This window comes from Cynocephalus volans, chromosome 17 (genome assembly GCF_027409185.1).
Source record: "Cynocephalus volans isolate mCynVol1 chromosome 17, mCynVol1.pri, whole genome shotgun sequence".
Lineage (NCBI taxonomy): Eukaryota > Metazoa > Chordata > Mammalia > Dermoptera > Cynocephalidae > Cynocephalus > Cynocephalus volans.
The window spans coordinates 12337614-12357022 of NC_084476.1; the positions used below are offsets into that span (position 1 = coordinate 12337614).

The following is a 19409-nucleotide window of genomic DNA, read 5'->3' on the forward strand; positions in this document are numbered from 1 at the left end:
AATTACTGGGGAAACTGAATGAGTAGTGGTAGCATTCTCTGAGGTGTGGTTTTGGGGAGATTTATCAAGAGTGGATTCTATTTTGGACATGTTGCACTTCGGAGGCCTGTCCAGTTGGACATATGTAGTAGTCTGTCAGTTCATGAGTCTGGAAATCAGAGCAGAGGTACAGGGTAGATATACAAATTAGAAAATCATCAGCATAGCTCGTATGTAAAATTTACAACCAAAGGGCCATGGAATGAATGTAGGTAGAGAAGAGCGCCAAAGTAAAGGCCAGGGTCACTCCAACATTTAGAGGTTCAGAACAAAGGGAGGAGACAACAGAAAAGACTAAAAAGGAGCTGCAAGTAGGATAGCAATAAAGCCAGGAAAGTTATATGGCCCATTATCTCACTTGGTGAGCATATTATTGATCAAGGTCGAGGGTTAGGATCCTCTCATAGCCAGTCTCCAAAAAAAAAAAAAGGAGACAGAACTACAGAACTGACCATTATATTTGGCAAGATTGAGTTCATTGGTGACCCTGACAGTAGTGCTTACTGTGGAATGGTGAGGATGACGTTGACCACAGCAGGTTAAAGTGAGCCTAGAGATTCTTCTACTTTCAGTAAAGGCAGACTGAGTAATTCAGACCAGCTCACCCCCAAGGACCGCCAGGAAAGCTGGCATCTGCTTGAAAGCATTGGTGAGTCTACAGGTAGTGAGGAATGGCCTATGCAGTCCAGAGCTGAGCCCAGCATGTGGAACAGCCTTTGCCCTGGGGGTATTTATTGATCCTGCAGAGGCTAGAAGATTATCTAAGCTTTCTTTAGCTTCTCAGAGTTAGTGAATTAAAAGTGGGAATTAAAAGTTGGAGTTTAGACCCACCTTGGATCCAGCCTGGAATCCTTAAAGCTTTGGTTTGGAACATCAAAGGACCACACACTAGGAGTAAGGGTGAACCAGAAGTTCCCCCACCTTGTCCCAGCTATGACTGCAATAGCTTAAGGACACAGGGGTGGCCTAGAAAATCTTATTAACTAATTTTGGATTAAAGTGATCCTAGATTATTAGTGCTCCAAGTATGACTAGAAAAAGCAAACAACATCAAAGGTAATCAGGCAAACAAAAATACAAAACGTGAACAGAAAACACAGACTCACAGGGGCTCAGATATTAGTATGCTCACTATGTTTAAGGAGATAAAAGACAAAATTAAAAATTTCAGCAGTGACTTGGAAACTATAATAAAAGACAGCAGCTTTAAAAAGGAATGAAATGGAATTTTAGAACTCAGAAATGCAATAACTGAAATTAAGAATGCAGTAGATAGAGCAAGAGGAAACTTTTGGTTGTAATGGATTTTTCACTTTTTATTGGAGTGATGATTTCACCACAGTTCATCAAATTGCATCCTTTAAATATGTGCGGCTTTTTATCAGTTATACTTTAGTAAAGCTGTTTTAAAATCAATGGATGAGCTTAACAGCAGATTAGAACTAAAGTGAAAATTAGTAAAATGGAAGAAAGCACAGAAAAACTATCCAGAATGAAGTATAGAAAAGAAATAAGAGACATACAGGATACAGTGAGATGTTTTATCATGGGTCAGTGGAGCCCCAGAAGAAAATGAAAGAAAAAATAGACAGACAGAAATAAATCACTGAAGAGACAATGGCTGTCAAGTCACAGATGTAAGAATTCTTACAGATCCAAACAGAGTGAATTATAAAATCTATAAGGCTGGCTAATTAGCTCACTTGGGAGGGCACCGTGTTGGTAACACCAAGGTCAGAGGTTTGGATCCCTGTACTGGCTAGCCTGCCAAAAAAATAATAAATCCATACCCAGCATGGTAGAACTAAAGAAAACCAATAAAACAAAAACAAAAAATTAGTCACCAACAGACTTGCACTAAAGGAAATACTAAAGAGTATCTTTCAGGTGAAGGAAAATTCTAGATGGAAGTACAGGGGATGAAGGAATGAAGAGCAGTGACTGCAAGTATTACAATATGTACATAGATCTAAATGAACACTGTGAAAATAATAATAATGGCTTATTTTAATAAATATTTAATATGAAGTAAAATAGAAAAAATAACACAAGTCAGGTGAGATAAATGCAGTCAGTATTCTCAGGCTCTTGCATTGCCTGCGAATGGGATGGATGTACGAAGTAACACTGGTCTTGATAAGAGAAAGGTGCATGTTGTAAGCATCAGACTGACCACTAAAAAGGTGGTAAATGAATGTGTAACTTCCATACTTACAAAGGGGAAAAAAGGAAGTTAAAAAAAAGTCAATCCAGAGTAGAAAATAAAGGTAAAAGAATGGAATGTAGAACAGGAGACAAATAGCACATTAAGATAGTAAATTTAAACCCAAATATGTCAGTATTTAACTAAACACTCTAATTAAAATACAACAATTTTCAGAGAATGATTTTTTTTAAATGCAACTATATGCTATTTACAAGATACAAGAGACATGTCTAAAACATAAGAGAACAGAAAGGTTGAAAATAAAAGGTTGGAAAAATATATACCATGCAATCATAAACCAAAATTAAACTGGAGTAGCTATATTAATAATCAAAGTAGACTTCAGGCCAAAAGTGTTATTAGTGATAATGAAGAAACCATTTTTCAGGAAGATAAACAATTCTAAACTTAGATGCTCCTAGTAATAAAATTCCAAAAAATAAAAGCAAAAATTGACAGAAATGTAAGAATAAATAGTTCTATAGTCTTAATGCTATATTTTAACAAGCTTTTTAAATGACAGAACAAGTTGACAAAAAGTTAATAAGGCCAGGGCCGAGCCCGTGGCGCACTCGGGAGAGTGCAGCGCTTGGGAGCGCAGCGATGCTCCCGCCGCGGGTTCGGATCCTATATAGGAATGGTCGGTGCACTCAGTGGCTGAGTACCGGTCACGAAAAAGACAAAAAAAAAAAAAGTTAATAAGGCTGTAGTAGAATTGAACATCATCAATATTCTTTTTTTTTTTCCTTTTTTTCATATTTTTATATTTTAAGAAAAAAATTTTTTTCTTTTTTTGGTTTTCATCATTAATATTCTTAATGGACATATATGGAGCTCTGCACCCAAGAATTGCAGAATACATATATCCTTTTCAAGTATACATAGAATATTTGGAAAAATTAACCATAAAGCAAATCTTTTTTTTAAAAGATGACTGGTAAGGGGATCTTAACCCTTGACTTGGTGTTGTCAGCACCACGCTCAGCCAGTGAGCGAACCGGCCATCCGTATATGGGATCCGAACCCGGGGCCTTGGTGTTATCAGCACCGCACTCTCCCGAGTGAGCCACGGGCCGGCCCCATAAAGCAAATCTCATGTGAAGTTTTCTTTTTTCTTTTTTTATTATTCTCATGAAGTTTATTTTTATTCTTCTTTTTTTTTTTTTATTTACTTATTTTTTTGGTGGCTGGCCGGTACAGGGATCCAAATCCTTGACCATGGTGTTATCAGCACTGTGCTCTGAGTGAGCTAACCGGCTGGCCCCTTAAAGCAAGTCTCAAGAAATTTCAAAGAATAGAAATCATATAGAGTATGTTCTCTGATCAGAATGCAATTAAGGTACAAATCAGTAATGAAAATATAGAAATCCCCTATATGTTTGCAATTAAGAAATATACTTCCAGGGTTGGCTGGTTAGCTCAGTTGGTTAGAGCACAGCCTTATAACACCAAGGTCGTGGGTTCAGATCCCCATACTGGCCAGCTGCCAAAACAAACAAACGAAAAAAGAAATATACTTCCAGGGCTGGACAGTTAGCTCAGTTGGTTAGAGCGTGGTGCTGATAACACCAAAGTCAAGGGTTCAGATCCCTGTACTGGACAGCAGCCAAAAAGAAAGAGAAAGAAATATACTTCCAAATAACCCATAAGTCAAAGAAAAAAATTACAATAGAAATTAGAAAATATTTCAAAATAATTGATCATGTAAACACTATATATCAAAACTGGTGAAGTAACTTTAGCAGTGCTTACAAGGAAATTTTTATCTTAATTTCATGTTTTAAGAAGAAAGACTGAAAATTGAGCCACATATCCATCTCAAAAAGTCAGATAAAAAAAGCAATAAATAAAACTCAAAGAAGGAAGAACTGAGTATAAGAGCACAAATTAATGAAATAAAAAATAAATGAGATCCTCTCATAATAAAAAGGATTGATGAAAGCTGAAGTTGATTTTTTTGAAGACTAATGAAACTATTAAACTCTGGGTGAGATTGATGAAGAAAAGAAATGGCACAAATAATCAGTGTCAGTAATGAAAATGGAAACATTACTACATATCCTGCAGACATAAAAAAGATAAGAAATATAAATTTTATGCCAATACATTTTTTAAGTTACATGAAATATAATCCTAGAAGAATATAACTTAGCAAAACTGTGTGGTAGGCTGAGTAATGACCCCTGATGATACATCCTAACCCCTAAAACCTGTGGAAGTTACCTTGTATGGCAAAAGGAACTCTGTGGATGTGATTAAACTAAAATGGGGGGATTACCGTGGATTATCTGGTTGGGCCCTAAATACTCACAAGTGTCCTTTATAAGAGGGAGGCAGAGACAGATTTTACACAGAAGGCAGCAGGTGATTGTGACAGTGGAAGCATAGAGAGATTTGATGTTATGCTGCTGGCTGTGAAGATGGAGGAAGGGGCCATGGGCCAAGGAATGCAGTTCCAGAAGCTGGAAGAGACAAGGAAATGGACTTTCCAGGAGCCTCCTAAGGGAGCACAGCCCTGCTGACACCTTGATTTAGCCACATAAGTCTCAATTTGGATTTCTGGCCTCCAAAACCATGAAATAATAACCTTTTGTTGTTTTAAGCCATCAAGTTCATGGTAATTTATTATAGCAGCTATATGAAACTGATACACTGACACAAGAAGAAATATGAAATCTGACCCATAGCCTTGTCATTCATGGTCAGGAGAGAGGAACCACCCCAGTTATTTGAATGAGAATCTGTGTTCTAATGGAAAGTTTTTAAACATGTGCTAAAACAGTTAACAGACGTGAAGATGACAACTGCAGGAAGCAGCTTCCAACCCTAGGACAAAGGGAACAAAGTGATGAAGTTGGAATCATTACATTTAGGAATTAAGAGGCAAAGCCCCACAGATTGGACACTCAGACCTCTGAAGGGGATGCAGTACAGGTGATGCTGTTGTGTGTGTTGGGGATGAGGCAGTGGATGGGTTTGGCTGCAAGTGTTGGGAAAACTGCAAAGTGGATGCAGCTGCTGTTTCAGGAGGACATTGCTGCTGCCAGGGCAAAGAAGCATTCACTGCAAGGGCAGCAGAAGGCCTGTAGGAAAGGAGCAGGTCAGTTTCTCCCACCTCTTGCCTTTTTTGGTCTCCCTTGAGCTCCCCCTCTTGGTAGAAATTAATATAGAGCCAGCTGGACGCACAGAAATGTGGTTTGCAGAATCCCAGGCCCAGCTCAAAGAGCAGAATATAAAAGGTAAAGTGTGGGCTGAGAGGCAGTAACTCAAAAACCAGCACAGACAAGTTTCTTAAAAGTGTGGCTCATTTCCAGATGTTTGGGAATTTTTTGGATATTTGGAGTGTAATACTCTTTAATACTCTAAATGATTGCAGTCCTTTGATATTTATTTATTCAGACTTGTTTTTTTACCAACCTATCTTGGTAAATATTTCAGTGCACTTGAAAGAACATATATTCTGCTGCTGTTAGGTAGAGTATTCTTTAAATGCTAATTAGGTCAAATTGGTTGACAGTATTTTCAAGTCTTCTACATATTTTCTGTTTTTTTTTTTTTTTTTTTTTTTTTGGTCTACTTGTTCCATCAGTTACTGAGAGGAATGTGCTAAATGTTCAGCCTTGATTGTGGACTTGTCTCTTTCTCCCTTTACTTCTTTCAGTCTTAGCTTCATGTATTTTGAGACATTGTTATTAGGTACACATATATTTAGAATTATTTTTATTCATGTTTTTTGAAACAGCTGTTTCCTGACCCCCTCTTGGGAAATCGTGCCCAAGAGAGCTGCTGCATGTGGGTACCCTGCAGTCTGTGCTTTCTATGGAAGGGAACCTGAGCTGGAATTGTCAGCCTCGAAGCCCACAGAGCCCATAGTGACTCTGTGGCACTAGCACAGACTTTAGAGCCACACAGATTCAGTTCTGTATGCCAGCAGAGTCCCTGATTCTTGAGGGAACCCATTTTCTTTTTTTTAAACTGAAGATGGTAACCCCGGACCTAAACAGGATTACTCTGAGGCTCAAACATTGACCATGGATGTAAAGTGCAGTTCCCTAGCATGGAGATGCCATGAGTTTCTGCTTCCCATCCTGGCCTGCCTTTCCTGTCTTTTCACACATGATCTGCCTGCTGTCCTCCTAGACATCAGCAATCATAAGTGTCTCTCCTAAACTTACCCAGAAAAGGCTCCTGAGGAGTGTTGACCTGAAAGAAACCGAGGCCAAATGTATAAAGCATGGAATTTATTGAGGCAATATGATGATTGCAAATGGGAAAACACAAAGGTCAGGTCACCCTGAAAAATGTGCTCTGATAGGGGCCAACAGAGCTCAGCATTTTATAATCACATGAAGGGGGAGAATCAAAGGAGAGTGAGAAGAGGACAGCCCCCTAATCATTACATTAGTTTTTCTTTTGGCTAGTGCACATATGTAGATTTTGGATTATTACTAGGGTACATCCTCCATGCAGGAATGTAGGGTAAGAGCTACAAGAAACATTCTAGGTTATTTTATTGCTTCTTCTGGTGCTTTTATGTTTGGAAACGGTTTTAGGATAATGTTTTCCAGGACATGGCACATGATTGCTGGCTTATCCCAGATTTTTCAAGACACTACAATTTGACCTGAGCAGAGCAAATTTTTTAGTTATCAGGAGGCATGACATTCCTGTCATCCTCTCCACTGAGCCCAAAACCTCTTTCTCCTTCTCCTTTATCAACAGAGCCACCCCCTAAACTCATGTTTGAGAGAAGGAGGTGGTCAGAGAAGTCCGATGAGGGATATTATCTGGGTATTCCAAAGTCCTACCTTCAGCCTCTTGAGTTCAGACACCAGATTTTCCTTGTCTGCCAGAGGTGAACTCATGTAAGGTCAGTAGTGACAGGTCCACAGAAGGAGCCAGCAGGGTACTGGCCATGAGGCTGACATCCCCACCATCCACCACTGGTACTGGTATACATGGAAAGAGAGATTTCTTAGGAAGAATTGTGTGAAAGAAAGTGAGCTGAAATGCCGGGTACTGATCAAGCTTTATTAAAGGAAAAGAATCTGCTGGGCTGTGCTCAAAGTGGAGGGCAGTCGAGGCTGCCCTCAAAATGGAGGACAGCAGTAGGTGTGGGGGTGGGAGAGCTTATATAGGGTGCCAAGGGCTGGCTGACACAATCAAGGAGGGGCATTATGCTAATGCAGAAGCTATGTGACCAGGGTGGAGACTTGTACCCTTGCGGAAGCAAAAGGGTGTCTGTTTCTCAGAAATCATGAGGTTTCTTACAAAGGGAGGGGCTAGTGACTATTTTGTGCTTATTATGTGCAAAATGGTACTGGTCACGTCCAAGATCCATCATTGTGTAGCTCAGAGAACCAGAAAGACGTGGGACTGGAACTGCAGCCCTTTGGGTCTTTCTCTTCCTGCTTGAGTCTAGCTCTTGGCCGTCAGCATCCTTGCTGTGTCCTACAGACCAGGTGGATGTTGCCACAGCTGCTCCAGTCTTACAACTTTCCAGTTAGCACTCCCGGGGCAAAGAGGGCTTCTCCCCCTCAGCTGTACCATATAAAGAAGGGTTCTGATATAAAAAGGGACTATTGTCCCTTTGGATGAATTTATTTGTTTAAGGGGATGAGATACTGTGATTGGCCAGGCCTGAATCACTTGCCACAAAATTAGGGTATCATTATTGGCAGCCCTACCAGACCCACGTGAAATTTCAGGGTGGGAGTGGGGACCAGGAAAAATGAGGCTCTTACTCAAAAGAAACGGGGTTCTGGGTAGACAGAAACAGCAGACATCACCTCATGTTCTCTCCAGGGCATCTCCCTGGCAGTGTTCAGGCACCTGAGAAGTCACATTATAAAACTGGATGTTGATGGGCAAGCACGGGCATCAGTCTCGAGGAGGAGGACTTGTGTGGTTGTCCTGGAAATCGTCTCTAAGCTCTGGGGAAGGCCAGTAAGGGAGCACAGCTGGGAAAATACTCTGAGTGGTAGAGTCTGGTATGCAAAGGCCTGTCCCTGAGCTGAAACAGATGCTGGCTTTCAGTCTGGCTGTGCTGCTTACTAGCTCTAGGACCTTGGGCAAATTACTTAAACTCTCAGAGCCTCAGTTTCCTTTCCTATAAAATGGGGTAACTTTGATGAATCAGTTACATCTTACACTACTAAGATTCAGTAATTACGTATTTTTTCTGTAACTGGATTGTTCCAGTCCACCACTCCATTCACATGGGCCTGAGAGTCTTTCTTCTTGTTCTGTGTTGATTTCATTAGACCAACTCTTCAAGTCTGGGCCCCTAGCCTTGGCCTGGGTACTGGCTGGTGTGCTTGTGGGATGACTGGCCCTCAGTGTTGTTGTGCCTCTTTCCAGAGAAGGCAGTGGGCTGTCCATCAGGACAGTTTTCAGAGGAATACAGAAGTCACTGCAGCAACTAAGCAAGCAGGAGGAATGTCAGTCTGGCCCTTCAAGGCACTACTTCCTCTGCACACGTGGAGAGCGCAGCTAAAAGACACAAACTGGGTTTTAGGGCTCCATCTCCTGCCTGTTTTCTGGATTGTAGGAAGAATGGAGCCAAAGAGAAATTGTGAGCGTGGCAATGGCTCAGGCCCTGGAGGAGGTACGGAAGCAAAGGGAAGAGATCCAGCAACAGGTGGGTCCCATTTGATGCTAAGGTGTGGGCCAGAGGGGTGATGCCCCCCTCCTGCAGTCCTGGGAGGACCAGCCTGGGGGTCCCCCTGTGTCTACCTAAGGGGTGGATACAGGTCTTGGGATCTGAACCAGTGAACTTGTGATACTCCTGTGGTCTCTAGGAAACTGGGATAAAAATGTCATTAAGAAACCCTCGGGTGACTGGTTAGTTCAGTTGGTTAGAGCACAGCCTTGTAACACCAAGATCAAGAGTTCAGATCCCTGTACCTTCCAGCCGCCAAAAAGAACAAAAAAAAGCTTCACCCCATAGGATGCGCTTTGGTTGTTTTTGATGGTCGGTTGCTAGCTATAAACATTACCTGGAAAATAAAGTACATACCCAGGGACTTACTGGCTCTAATTCTGCGGGATGGCCCATCACTGCCCTCAGACCCCGAAGGCTACATAAGGTTGGGTCGAGCTCTTGGTAGGAAGTGTGGGAAAAGCCTTCCTTTGAAGACAGACTTAATGTCTGGCCCCAGACCTTCTAGTTAACTGGCTCTAGGCCTTTGGTAAGCCTTTAACGGATGAGTCTCAGAGTCACCTCTGAAAAGGACTTTAGGATAATCAGAACTTCTAGGATATTATAATGAGGTAATGTATATCAAATGCCCACCCTGTGCTGGGCACATTGCAGGCACTCAGGAAATGGAAGTTACAGTCGTGACAGCTTGTTGGAAGGCGGGGCAGAATGGCCACGTCTCTGGTTGGCCGCTGTACGCCAGAGGGGCAGTGAGAGGCAATTGTCCTCATGGAGAGTCTCTGCTAAGGAGAGTGGATTTGTGCATGTTTATAGGAGCAGAGGTTAACTTGGGATCTGTACTAGGCTGTGAACTTCAGGGAGGGGTTCATGGTGGAGTCTGGGCCATGGGAGATGGGGTTGCTGCTGCTAGCCTTCTCTCATGTTGATTTTTCTCTCCAAGGCTGCTAACCTGACAGCCATAATAGACGAAAAGGAGCAGAGTCTGCAGGAAAAAACTGAAGTGCTTCTCCGGAAAGAGCAGGAGATTCTACAGCTGGAGAAAGGTGAGGAGCCTGCCCCTGGCGGAGCCTTCTTCTCCTTTTCCTGTCCACACCCCTTCCCTGAAGTGGCCCCATTCCAAAGCCATGTGGCATCACTGGGCTCGCAGTGCACACCTCCCCTATGACCCCGACCTAGGTCATGATGCGGCCCTGCTGCAAATGCACCAGCTACAGGGTGAGCTGGAGGCCCTGAGGAGCCTGCGGGCTGAGGAGGCTGCAGCAGCCGCGGCGCGGGAGGACTTGCTGAGGCTGCGGGCCCCGGAGCAGGGCGCGGCCCTCTTGCATGTAAGTCCCAGCTGTGCCCGCCATTGCCCGGGGAGGAGGCCATGGGAAGACACAGTGGGAAGGTCACCTCCCCTGTGCTGAAGCATCCTTTCTGTAAAGTCGGGGCACTTGGCTGGCTGGAAGATCATGAGGCTGAAGAGCCTATTGTGGGTGATAACACTTGTCAGTGTGCATTTGTAAAGCCTCTTCACCTGAGCAAAGCCTTATTTCATGGAAAGCTAAGGGTCCCTCTGGAAGCATGGGATGGGATCTTCTCCAGTTGAAATTTGGTTCCCTGCCAGCTGCCTGTTGGAGCACACCAGGCCACACCAGTGGAAAGAATCTGGCTACCCTTCCCCACGCACCTGTGGCTTAGCCTCAGCATTACCTATCCTGGCTCTCAACTTGCTGCCACCACCCCGTAGGTGACCTCAAAGGCCATGCAGGACCCTGTGTACCAGCTTCCGGCTGCAGAAGGAACACCGAATGGTGAGGTTGGGGCCATGGGTCTAGGGCAGCTACAGAAGGAAAAACAGGACTTGGAGCAGCAACTTGCAGAGAAAAATAAGGTGAGGGCACCCTTTGCCTCGGCTACTCACATCTCTACTCTGTCTTCACCCTCTCACACAAGTAATTCAGTCCCTTCTTGGAGGGATTTGCTAGCGCCCTGGCGCCTCCTGGGAGACTTTACCTCTCTTCAGAAGAGCTTTCTGCTGGTCTTCCTCTTCTCATCACCTCTTGCCTTGTCTTCCTTTCACGTCTGTCCTTTTTACCCCCCACCCCTTGGAGATACTGCCCGGAGTGTCAGAGCTTGAGCACAGCTCTGCTGTCACCAGCTGGGCCACATGCACAACCCCCTTCCTCTGCACCTTCTTTCTACAGCTGTGGACTGACAGCACTGATACGTGCCTTTAAGGGTTTAGTTTTTGCAGGGAAGAAGTTTGAAATGAAAGCATTTGCTAACTGTCTTGTAAACTTTCTGGTATTTGATAGAGGCTCAATAAATGTCATGATTCCACCCTGCCCTACCCCAGCACCTGTAAATTCAGGGTCTCATTTGATCCTGTTTTTTTTTTTTTAATAATTTGTGGCTGGTGAATGTGGGGATCTGAACCAGTGATCTTGGTGTTGTAAGGCAGTGCTCTAACCAATTGAGCTAACTGGCCAGCCCTCGATCCTGGTTTCTAAAGTGCTCTGTGAAGTGTGTTGGCTGTTATTGCTCCAGCCCGAAATTCTGCCCTGAGAGAGAGAGAGAGAGAGAGAGAGAGAGAGAGAGAGAGAGAGAGAGAGAGAGAGAGAGAGAGTGTGTGTGTGTGTGTGTGTGTGTGTGTGTGTGTGTGTGTGTGTGTGTGTGTGTGCGCGTGCACGCGCATTGTGTGTTTAGATCTTTATCAAAGGGGAGAAGAGTTCACTCGCATTTAATCTCTCATAGTGAAATATAAAATACACACAGAAAAGTGTGCAAGTCAAACGTGTGACTCAGTGAATTAACACAAAACGAACATCCATGTGATTAGCCTGGACATGAATCAGGACATCAGCTGCACCCCAGAAGCCAAGCCCCCCTCAGACCTCTCCCTCTCCTTCCCTCACTGGATCCTGATTCTACGACTGCCACTTGCGTTCTTAGCCACTGGTTTATGTGTGGCCCCACCAGGATCTCGCGTCTATTGGGCCTCTGTCCTCACTGGCACAGAGCCGTCCTGCTCTTCTCACTCGGCTTAAATCCCACCGTCTGTCACCGTAACCACTGCCCAGTGACACCCTCAATTCTCTGGCCTTCTCCCTTCCTCAGATTGTCCTGGCCAACTCCTAACTCCAATTAAGGCCAACTCTTCCCTGCTCCCTGCCTGCAGGCATGGAGCCAAACCTGGCTGGAGAACACACAGTCTCGCTGGCGAATCTCCCTTGAAACTCAGGACCCGTTGCCCAGGCAGCCCAGTGCTCCCCAGTACGCCTGTGGCATTTGCTAGGCCATCCTGTTCCTCCGACCTCCTGTCCTCCACCCCCACCCCCACCTCTTCCGTCCTCGCTGTCCCGCTGGCAGCCTGCATCTGCTTGGCTGTGGGGCGGCTTTCCACATCCCCGCCCCTGGCATCCTGTAGCCCAGCCTCTCTGGTTACTTGCCGTTCCTGTCGCCTACTCGGGAGCATCACCACTCTGGCCATTCTCTCTTCTGCCTGTCATGACTTTCTGGAGGCATTCCATCCACATGCAGGTGCACTGTAACGTAAACCGCCTTACAGCAGCACTCTCGACTCACACCCCTTCCAAGGCAAACGTGTAGAAACTTGCCATATTTGCTGTCTCCATTTCCACTCCTCCTGTTCCCTCTTAACCCAGTCCAGTCAGGCCTTCTCCCACCACACAACAGAGAGAAGCTCTTGTCAGGCTCATCAGTGACGTCCACACTGCTAAGTCCAGAAGTCAGTCCCTAATTGGCCTGTCAAGAGCATTTGAACCTTAGAGCCGTCCACAGCCTCCTTGGTCCTTTCACCACCAACATCCGGGCTGTTAGCAATTGCATTTGGCTCTCCCTTCACATTGTAATATCCACCCAGGACCAACTGCTGCTCATTGCCACCCCCACCACCTACTCCAGGTTACCATCATCTCTTCTAGACGTGACATTGGACTTCAGTCTGCTTTCCCTGTCTCTCCTTTGTCCCAGCCCTCTGATGACTTCCTGTCTCTCGATGAAAACTGAAGTCCTTGCAGTGGCCTGCAAAGCCCTATGTGATCTGCCCCTTATTACCCTTTTTCCTCACCCCTTCCATCCCCATCACTCCCTCAGCCACATCAGCCTTGCCTTTGTGAGTACATCAAGCACCTCCCACCCCAGTGCCTTTGCACTTTCTGAGCCATCAGGAAGATTCTTCCCCCACTTACCCTCACTTCCTTTGTGGTGCTATTTTATCAGTGGGGCCTCCCCTGCTACCCCTTACAAACCTGAGCACACAAACTCCCTCACCCCTTACCTTGCTGTCTTTTTCTCTGTGCCTCTTAACACCTTCTGATATATGTATTGATTAACTCTTTTCCCTCTTGAGGGCAGAAATTTTGTCTTTTTCGTTTACTGCTGTTTCTGCAGCCCCTAGGACAGTGTCTGGCACACAGTAGGACTCAATAATTACTGAATGAATTAATGAATGAGCAAAAAACCCAGGAAACCAAGTAACTTAAGATAAAATAGCAAATGTACTTTTGGGGGAATGTCCAGCCTTATGGTCAATCAAGAGAACACAAATTGAAAACACACAGTGCCCTTTTATAAAACTGAGTGTGTGCTCGCTTTGGCAGCACATATACTAAAATTGGAACAATACAGAGATTAGCATGGCCCGTGCGCAAGGATGACCTGCAAATTCATGAAGTGTTCCATATTTTTTTGACTAAGTTAAATTTAATTTAAAAAAACTGAATGTGTTGGAGGTAGTTTAAAATGCTTCACAGCACAGGAGCTAGAAACACTTTCATGGTCCCTGACTCAGTAACCTCCTGCCTCAACAGCAGTGGGATACCTCTCTTGAGGAAACAAAGCATATACCAGCTTTGTTTAAAAATAAAAACCCAGCCACACAATTAGACACGGCATTCCATAGAGTTACTATCACATTAAAAGTTAAAATTAGGAAAACTGCAGGAAGCTGTGAAAACTGATAAATGAAAAAAAGTGTTCTAAATTCTGGCTACTCAGTGCAAGAAAGGAGACGTGGACTGGAAGTAGACAGGAAAGATTCATTTGATATGAATTTGTGAAACTGGAGAAGTTTTGTTTTTTTGGCAGCTGGCCAGTACAGGGATCCATACCCTCAACCTTTGGAGAAATTTTTATTTAAAAATTATTCCTAAATTCATGATTACATAGTAAAATTTTTAATTAGGAAAACAGAGTTCAACATTTCTAGTGAAAAATGGAATGTATAATAAATTATACTTAAGGCTTGTAATACTAATTAAACTCATTAATAAAAAATAAAAGGAAATAAAAGACAAATTCCAATGTTGGCAAGTTGTGCAGGAGAACCATGATCTTTTACACTCTTCAAAATAAGCACTGCAAATTATGGTATTTCAGGAGAGCAGTGGTGATGATGAGAACCATAATTCTGGCCTGAGTATGCTACTTGGGGATCACAGCACATAAATAACATTCGGAAGGACAAATGCAGCAGAGCCGTCTCTGGCTGTGCTGTTTGTGGACGCAGGCACTGGAAGCGGGCCTGAGGCCCAAGCCCATGAGAAACAGTGGGGGCTTCCCTGGGGCACTGGGGCATCCCTGTCCTGCACAGAGAGAATATGACCACTTGGTGGCCACGGTGGGACTGGAGAGGCAAGTATGTGGAAAGCAGTGGCACGGGAAGGAAAGACAGCCCAAGAGTAGCAGGCACATGGGTGTGACAACTGAGCACAGATCTCTGAGGTTGACTTCTTAGGGCAGAGACTTCTGACAGGTGTGCAGGGCATTCAAGGGAGTGTATTCTGCTCTCTTTTCCTTTACACCTTAAAGATGGTGAAATGTGCATCTAACGATTGGCTTTTTCTGGGGGGTTTGTCTCAGACCATAAAGCAGATGCAGCAGAGGATGCTGGAGCTCAGGAAGACTCTGCAGAAGGAACTGGTGAGTGCCCATGCAGTGTGCCAGCCCAGCTCCTTGGCCCCTCTTCTTCCCACTGCCCGTGCCCTTGCTGGTGCTCTGGTCCCCTTGGGGTCCCTTGCTGCCTAATGATACACACCCTCCCCTTGCCCCCAGTTGATTACAAGGGGTCTCTGGGAAGTCAGACGTTAGCTGGTGGGACAATGGGCCTGCCAGGTTGGACACACCACTGAGAAGTGGCTCTGTGACCTTGGGTATCTGCCTGCCTTCTCTGAGCCTGCATCCTCATCTGAAAACGGGCTGCTCTGGCAGTCAGCGCAGTGATATTTGTACAGTATGTGTGTGGCAGAGGCTTGGCCTGACATGGGATGAGAGCAGCACCTCTGCTCCAGGCTAGGGTGCTTATTACTACCCTGGGGACATGTGTCTTGACATGGATAAGGAAATGACCTCATTTCCTCCTCTCAGCCCTCAACCCCACCTGGAGGAGCTGAGCCGTCCTCAGACTCGGGGGCTTCCTTCCCTGGGGGGGGCCTTTTTGCTCTACAGTGTGCAGGGTGCGGCACAAGAACAGTAGAGGGTCACAGCTTGGGTCAGGAGGATCTCCCAAGTGATTTCTAGGCCTGTCTTGAAGACTTCAATGGATCATCTTTCCCATTGGTTTTTCAGAAAATCAGACCTGATAATGAGCTTTTTGAAGTCAGGGAGAAACCTGGCCCTGAAATGCTGAACATGGCTCCTTCTGTCACGAATCATGCTGACCTGACTGAAGCCCGCGAGGTCAACTTTGAGTACCTTAAACATGTTGTTTTAAAATTCATGTCCTGTCGAGAATCTGAGGTAAGGGGCTTCTGAGTTGCCTTTTGGGTACTGAGCCCTGGCCCTGCAGAGTCCGTCCTGCGTGGCTCCCCTCCCCATCCGACTCTCTATCCCACACTCCCACATGACCACCCACGTGGACACCGTCATTTCTCCTGCTGGCGCTGGCCCGCTGAAGAGGAAGAGCAGCAGGAAGAGGAGAAGGGAGACCATGTAGGGAACTGACTCCTGGTGGGAAATGTGGGCTCCACTTCTAAATCCTGACTCGGATGGGTTCGGGTCCCATATATGGATGGCTGGTTAGTTCATTTGGGAGAGCGTGGTGCTGACAACACTAAGTCAAGGGTTAAGATCCCCTTACCAGTCATCTTTTAAAAAATTAATAATAAAAAATCAATCAATCAATCCTGACTGGGATGCTGAGGCCAGAGGCCAGGGAACTGAATCTGCCCAGCGTGCCTGCATCCTGCCAAAGAGCAGCATAGCTTCTGAGGACGCACCCTTGCTCCTGCCAGTCCCCAAAGTGAAAGATGGAGGGGGAGAAAGAGAACCTGTCGTTGTGGTCAGACCTCAGTGGTCAGACCTCTCAGCTTCCCTGACCACCCGGCCCTTGCTTAACCAAGGAAAACAGGCAGTGCTGTGGTGCAGCCCCTAACTCCCCGCCTCCACCCCCACCAAGGCCCATGGGCAGCAAAACTTATTTTGTTTCAGGCTTTTCATCTTATAAAAGCTGTGTCAGTGTTGTTGAACTTTTCTCAAGAGGAAGAAAACATGCTCAAAGAAACTTTGGAATATAAGGTAGGGTTCTCTGGTCTGCTGCTCCAGCTTCCAAAGCATATAGTTAGTAATCCCAGCAGTGCCAAATGAGACCAGCCTCTAGAGGCAGGTAACCAGCCACAGCTGCATTATTAGCCTAGTTGCTTTTGGATGATGAACTTGATCCAGGCAGCATCTTTTGTGCCCAAATGTCTGTGCTGTGCTTGATCAACAGGCCTTGTATCTTTGAAAGCATTTTCATTGCTGTCACTTCAACAGCCGCAGATCTGGCCCAGCACCCAGACTTCAAAAAATTTTTTTCCAAAAGCACCTACATAAATGCTGTAATAGAAAAAAAAAAAATAAGGAAAAACTGCCTGCAGTTCCACTACCTTGTTCTCATCCACTCAGTTTTTTTCTCGGTCCCCTCCCGTACTCAGAATGGGTTCTTGGAGGGTTACTGGGCTATCTTCACTGCTCTTTTCATGGCCAGAGGCGGGATGGTTGAAGGGCAGGCATGGGGCGGGCACAGGGAAGGGGAGGGGCGGGCTTCGCTTCCTCTGCACCAAGTCCTGATTCTCATCGCAGAAGGCTTTTCTGTTTCAAATGCAGATGTCATGGTTTGGGTCCAAACCAGCTCCCAAGGGCAGCATCCGGCCATCTATCTCCAGCCCTAGGATACCATGGTCCTAGAGGGAACTATCCAAGGACAGAGCTCCACGGGTTGATGCTTTTTCCGTGAAAAGAACACTGACACACCAGTCTGGGTGGGTTTTTAATCACTGTAACTGCAGTATTTTGTACAAGCATCTAAACATTGTTTACAAGACTTAAAGCCCACTTCCCTGCAGGCTGACATGAACCTCAGGAGGTAGCTGATCCTGTGTCATTCTGGTCACCAAAAGGGAGGGACCTGGCACACTACCCAGATTTCCACAGCATTGCTAATATCCCAGCTCTGGCCAGCACCCTGTCTGCACCTGAATCCTCTAACTTTTAATGTGAGCACTTAAAGCTAAAGCGACCAGCATCGTCAGGAGGCAGCTGATTTCAGGTAGTGATGGCACTGGAGGTCGGCAGCCCTTGGAAGTGGTGCCCAGCAAGCCAAACCCACCTGCTTCTGCCATGGACAGCCAGCTCAGTGGGGGAGAGTGAGGCCTTTTAACAGTTCCCCCCGTTAGCATATTTGGCTTCAGATGAGTAAGAAGAGGATTTTTAGCCCTTCGTCTCAAAACATTATTTCACCTTGTGTCTCAAACCACCTAGTACTTTAGATGGGTACATCTTTAAGGTTCTCTGGGGCCAGTGTGGATTAACAAAGGATGTGCTTTCTGATGGCATCTCCATTTTACTAAAAAGAAAACTAGCACTTACACAGAAAGATCCTTAGTACCAAATACACTCAATTGCCTTTTTAATGAATGTACTTGTCTTGGATAGGTTGCTGGTAAACCATTTTAAACTATTTTTTATAGCTAAAGTTCTTCACTATTATAAATATGTCTCCTGTATTATAAAATCCACTTCATTGGTGTTCTTTAAAGGAAAATCAGAGCATCAAGAAGTTCTTATTCCTAAAATTAGGATTCCTGTCCCGCTGTAGTTTCACTAGCATCTCCTCTGTGAAGCAGTGTGGTCTTTGATTCACTCTGCTCTTAATTCTGTGTTGTGCTACCACTGAGCAAACGCTAATCAGTTTTTCTACCTAAGGACAGTCTGCTGTGATCAACAGAAGCAGCAGCTGTCCCTTCCCCCAGCCTCGACCAAAACATGGGAGGCAGTCTAGAGCCTCTGTCCCCCCACCTTGCCCCCAAATATTTAAAATGACACTACATTCATAGACGGCAGCCCCCAGCTGGCTGCGGTCCTTGAGCAGGCACATGGTTCCAGTGGTGACTGATAAGAATTCGTATTCATTATTACTGAGGAAAAGGGGACATGCTTGTTCTGGATAAGCCACAATATTGAATCTAAAGGGAAACCATTTACTGATTTATAGTTTGATGAAAGTTTCACTGGTTAAATAAAAAACTGAATTTCTAACTGGAGCTCCTAAACTTATGATCAGTTATCCAATGATGTAAAGTTATGTTTCTCAGTTATGCTTGGGGGTGGGGTGGGGGGGCATATATATATCTCACAGACAAATATTTGCAGAGTTAACCTACTAAATTTCCATGAAGTTCCAAGCCAGGGCAGCATCACCTTAGTCCAAACGAACCATTCTCCTGTTACCTACCTACCTACCTCATGTGGCTCTTCCTTGCAGATGTCTGTCCCTTGTTTAGAATACTGTTTTGCATTTAACCTGGTAGGGACATGAAACGAAAGTCCCTTCTGTTCTGCAGTTCTGAAGAGTAAGAGGTAGCTTTTTACAAAGTAGGATTTACCCTCCCTCTCAGCTGTCCAGGAAAGAAGCCCTAAGATAGGGTAGTTTAGGGCTTGCAGAGGCAGCCACAGCACTTCTGTGGAAGCCTGGCCAGACTCCTGTGGCTCCTTCAGCCCTTGAGCTGGTCTCACCCACCTCCCTCCCCCAGCGGTTTTAGGTATAGCTGTGGGGCCCATTACTGATTCTGTTCACTCTTAGGGAGGATTCACTCTGATTAGGCTTTTTCCTCCTGCATGTTGAATTTCCTTCAGCTTTAAGAGGAAGAGTGGACTAAATATTCTAAGTGATTTAATGCACTTTTACTTGTATAAAACTTACTGTGATAGAGACAGTTTATATAGCCCTTTATATGAGAATTGGATAATGATCTCTCCCTCAATGTTGTAAATAGGGATTGAATGATCTAAAACTGCTGTAGAAAATTCATTTGTGGTGCAATACACTTTTTGATTAAAGCTCTTCACTCCAGATACAACTATAGTGGGTTTACTTGCTATAGCTCAGTGTCAATATTTCTTTGACTTGTTAAATCTAGTACATTGTGTCTTATCTAAAACTTCAAGGCCAACTTGAAGGGCTATAGAACACTGGCTTTCAGAAAGAATGTCCCCAGATTGGGTTTGGGTAAATAAATATAT

General features: G+C 44.9%; 1 protein-coding gene and 1 non-coding gene across 10 annotated transcripts in view; both read left to right on the forward strand.

The window, feature by feature from the left end:
- The window catches only part of GOLGA1 (golgin A1), a 54255-nt gene extending 35009 nt beyond the window's left edge, over positions 1-19246 (forward strand). For 8 of the 9 annotated variants that reach the window (XM_063082103.1, XM_063082106.1, XM_063082105.1 and 5 more), the window contains 8 exons: positions 8796-8885; positions 9847-9949; positions 10083-10231; positions 10636-10779; positions 14772-14831; positions 15477-15647; positions 16338-16424; positions 16995-19246. In XM_063082103.1, the coding sequence (XP_062938173.1) occupies positions 8796-8885; positions 9847-9949; positions 10083-10231; positions 10636-10779; positions 14772-14831; positions 15477-15647; positions 16338-16424; positions 16995-17075 (885 nt within the window). In that variant the 3' untranslated portion in view covers positions 17076-19246. The remainder of the gene's footprint in view (positions 1-8795; positions 8886-9846; positions 9950-10082; positions 10232-10635; positions 10780-14771; positions 14832-15476; positions 15648-16337; positions 16425-16994) is intronic. The other variant, XR_010022180.1, reaches the window with a different exon arrangement.
- LOC134366297 (U6 spliceosomal RNA) lies at positions 13495-13598 on the forward strand. The gene has a single exon (XR_010022278.1). It is a non-coding gene; the product is annotated as a U6 spliceosomal RNA (small nuclear RNA).
- Positions 19247-19409: the final 163 nt, after the last annotated feature.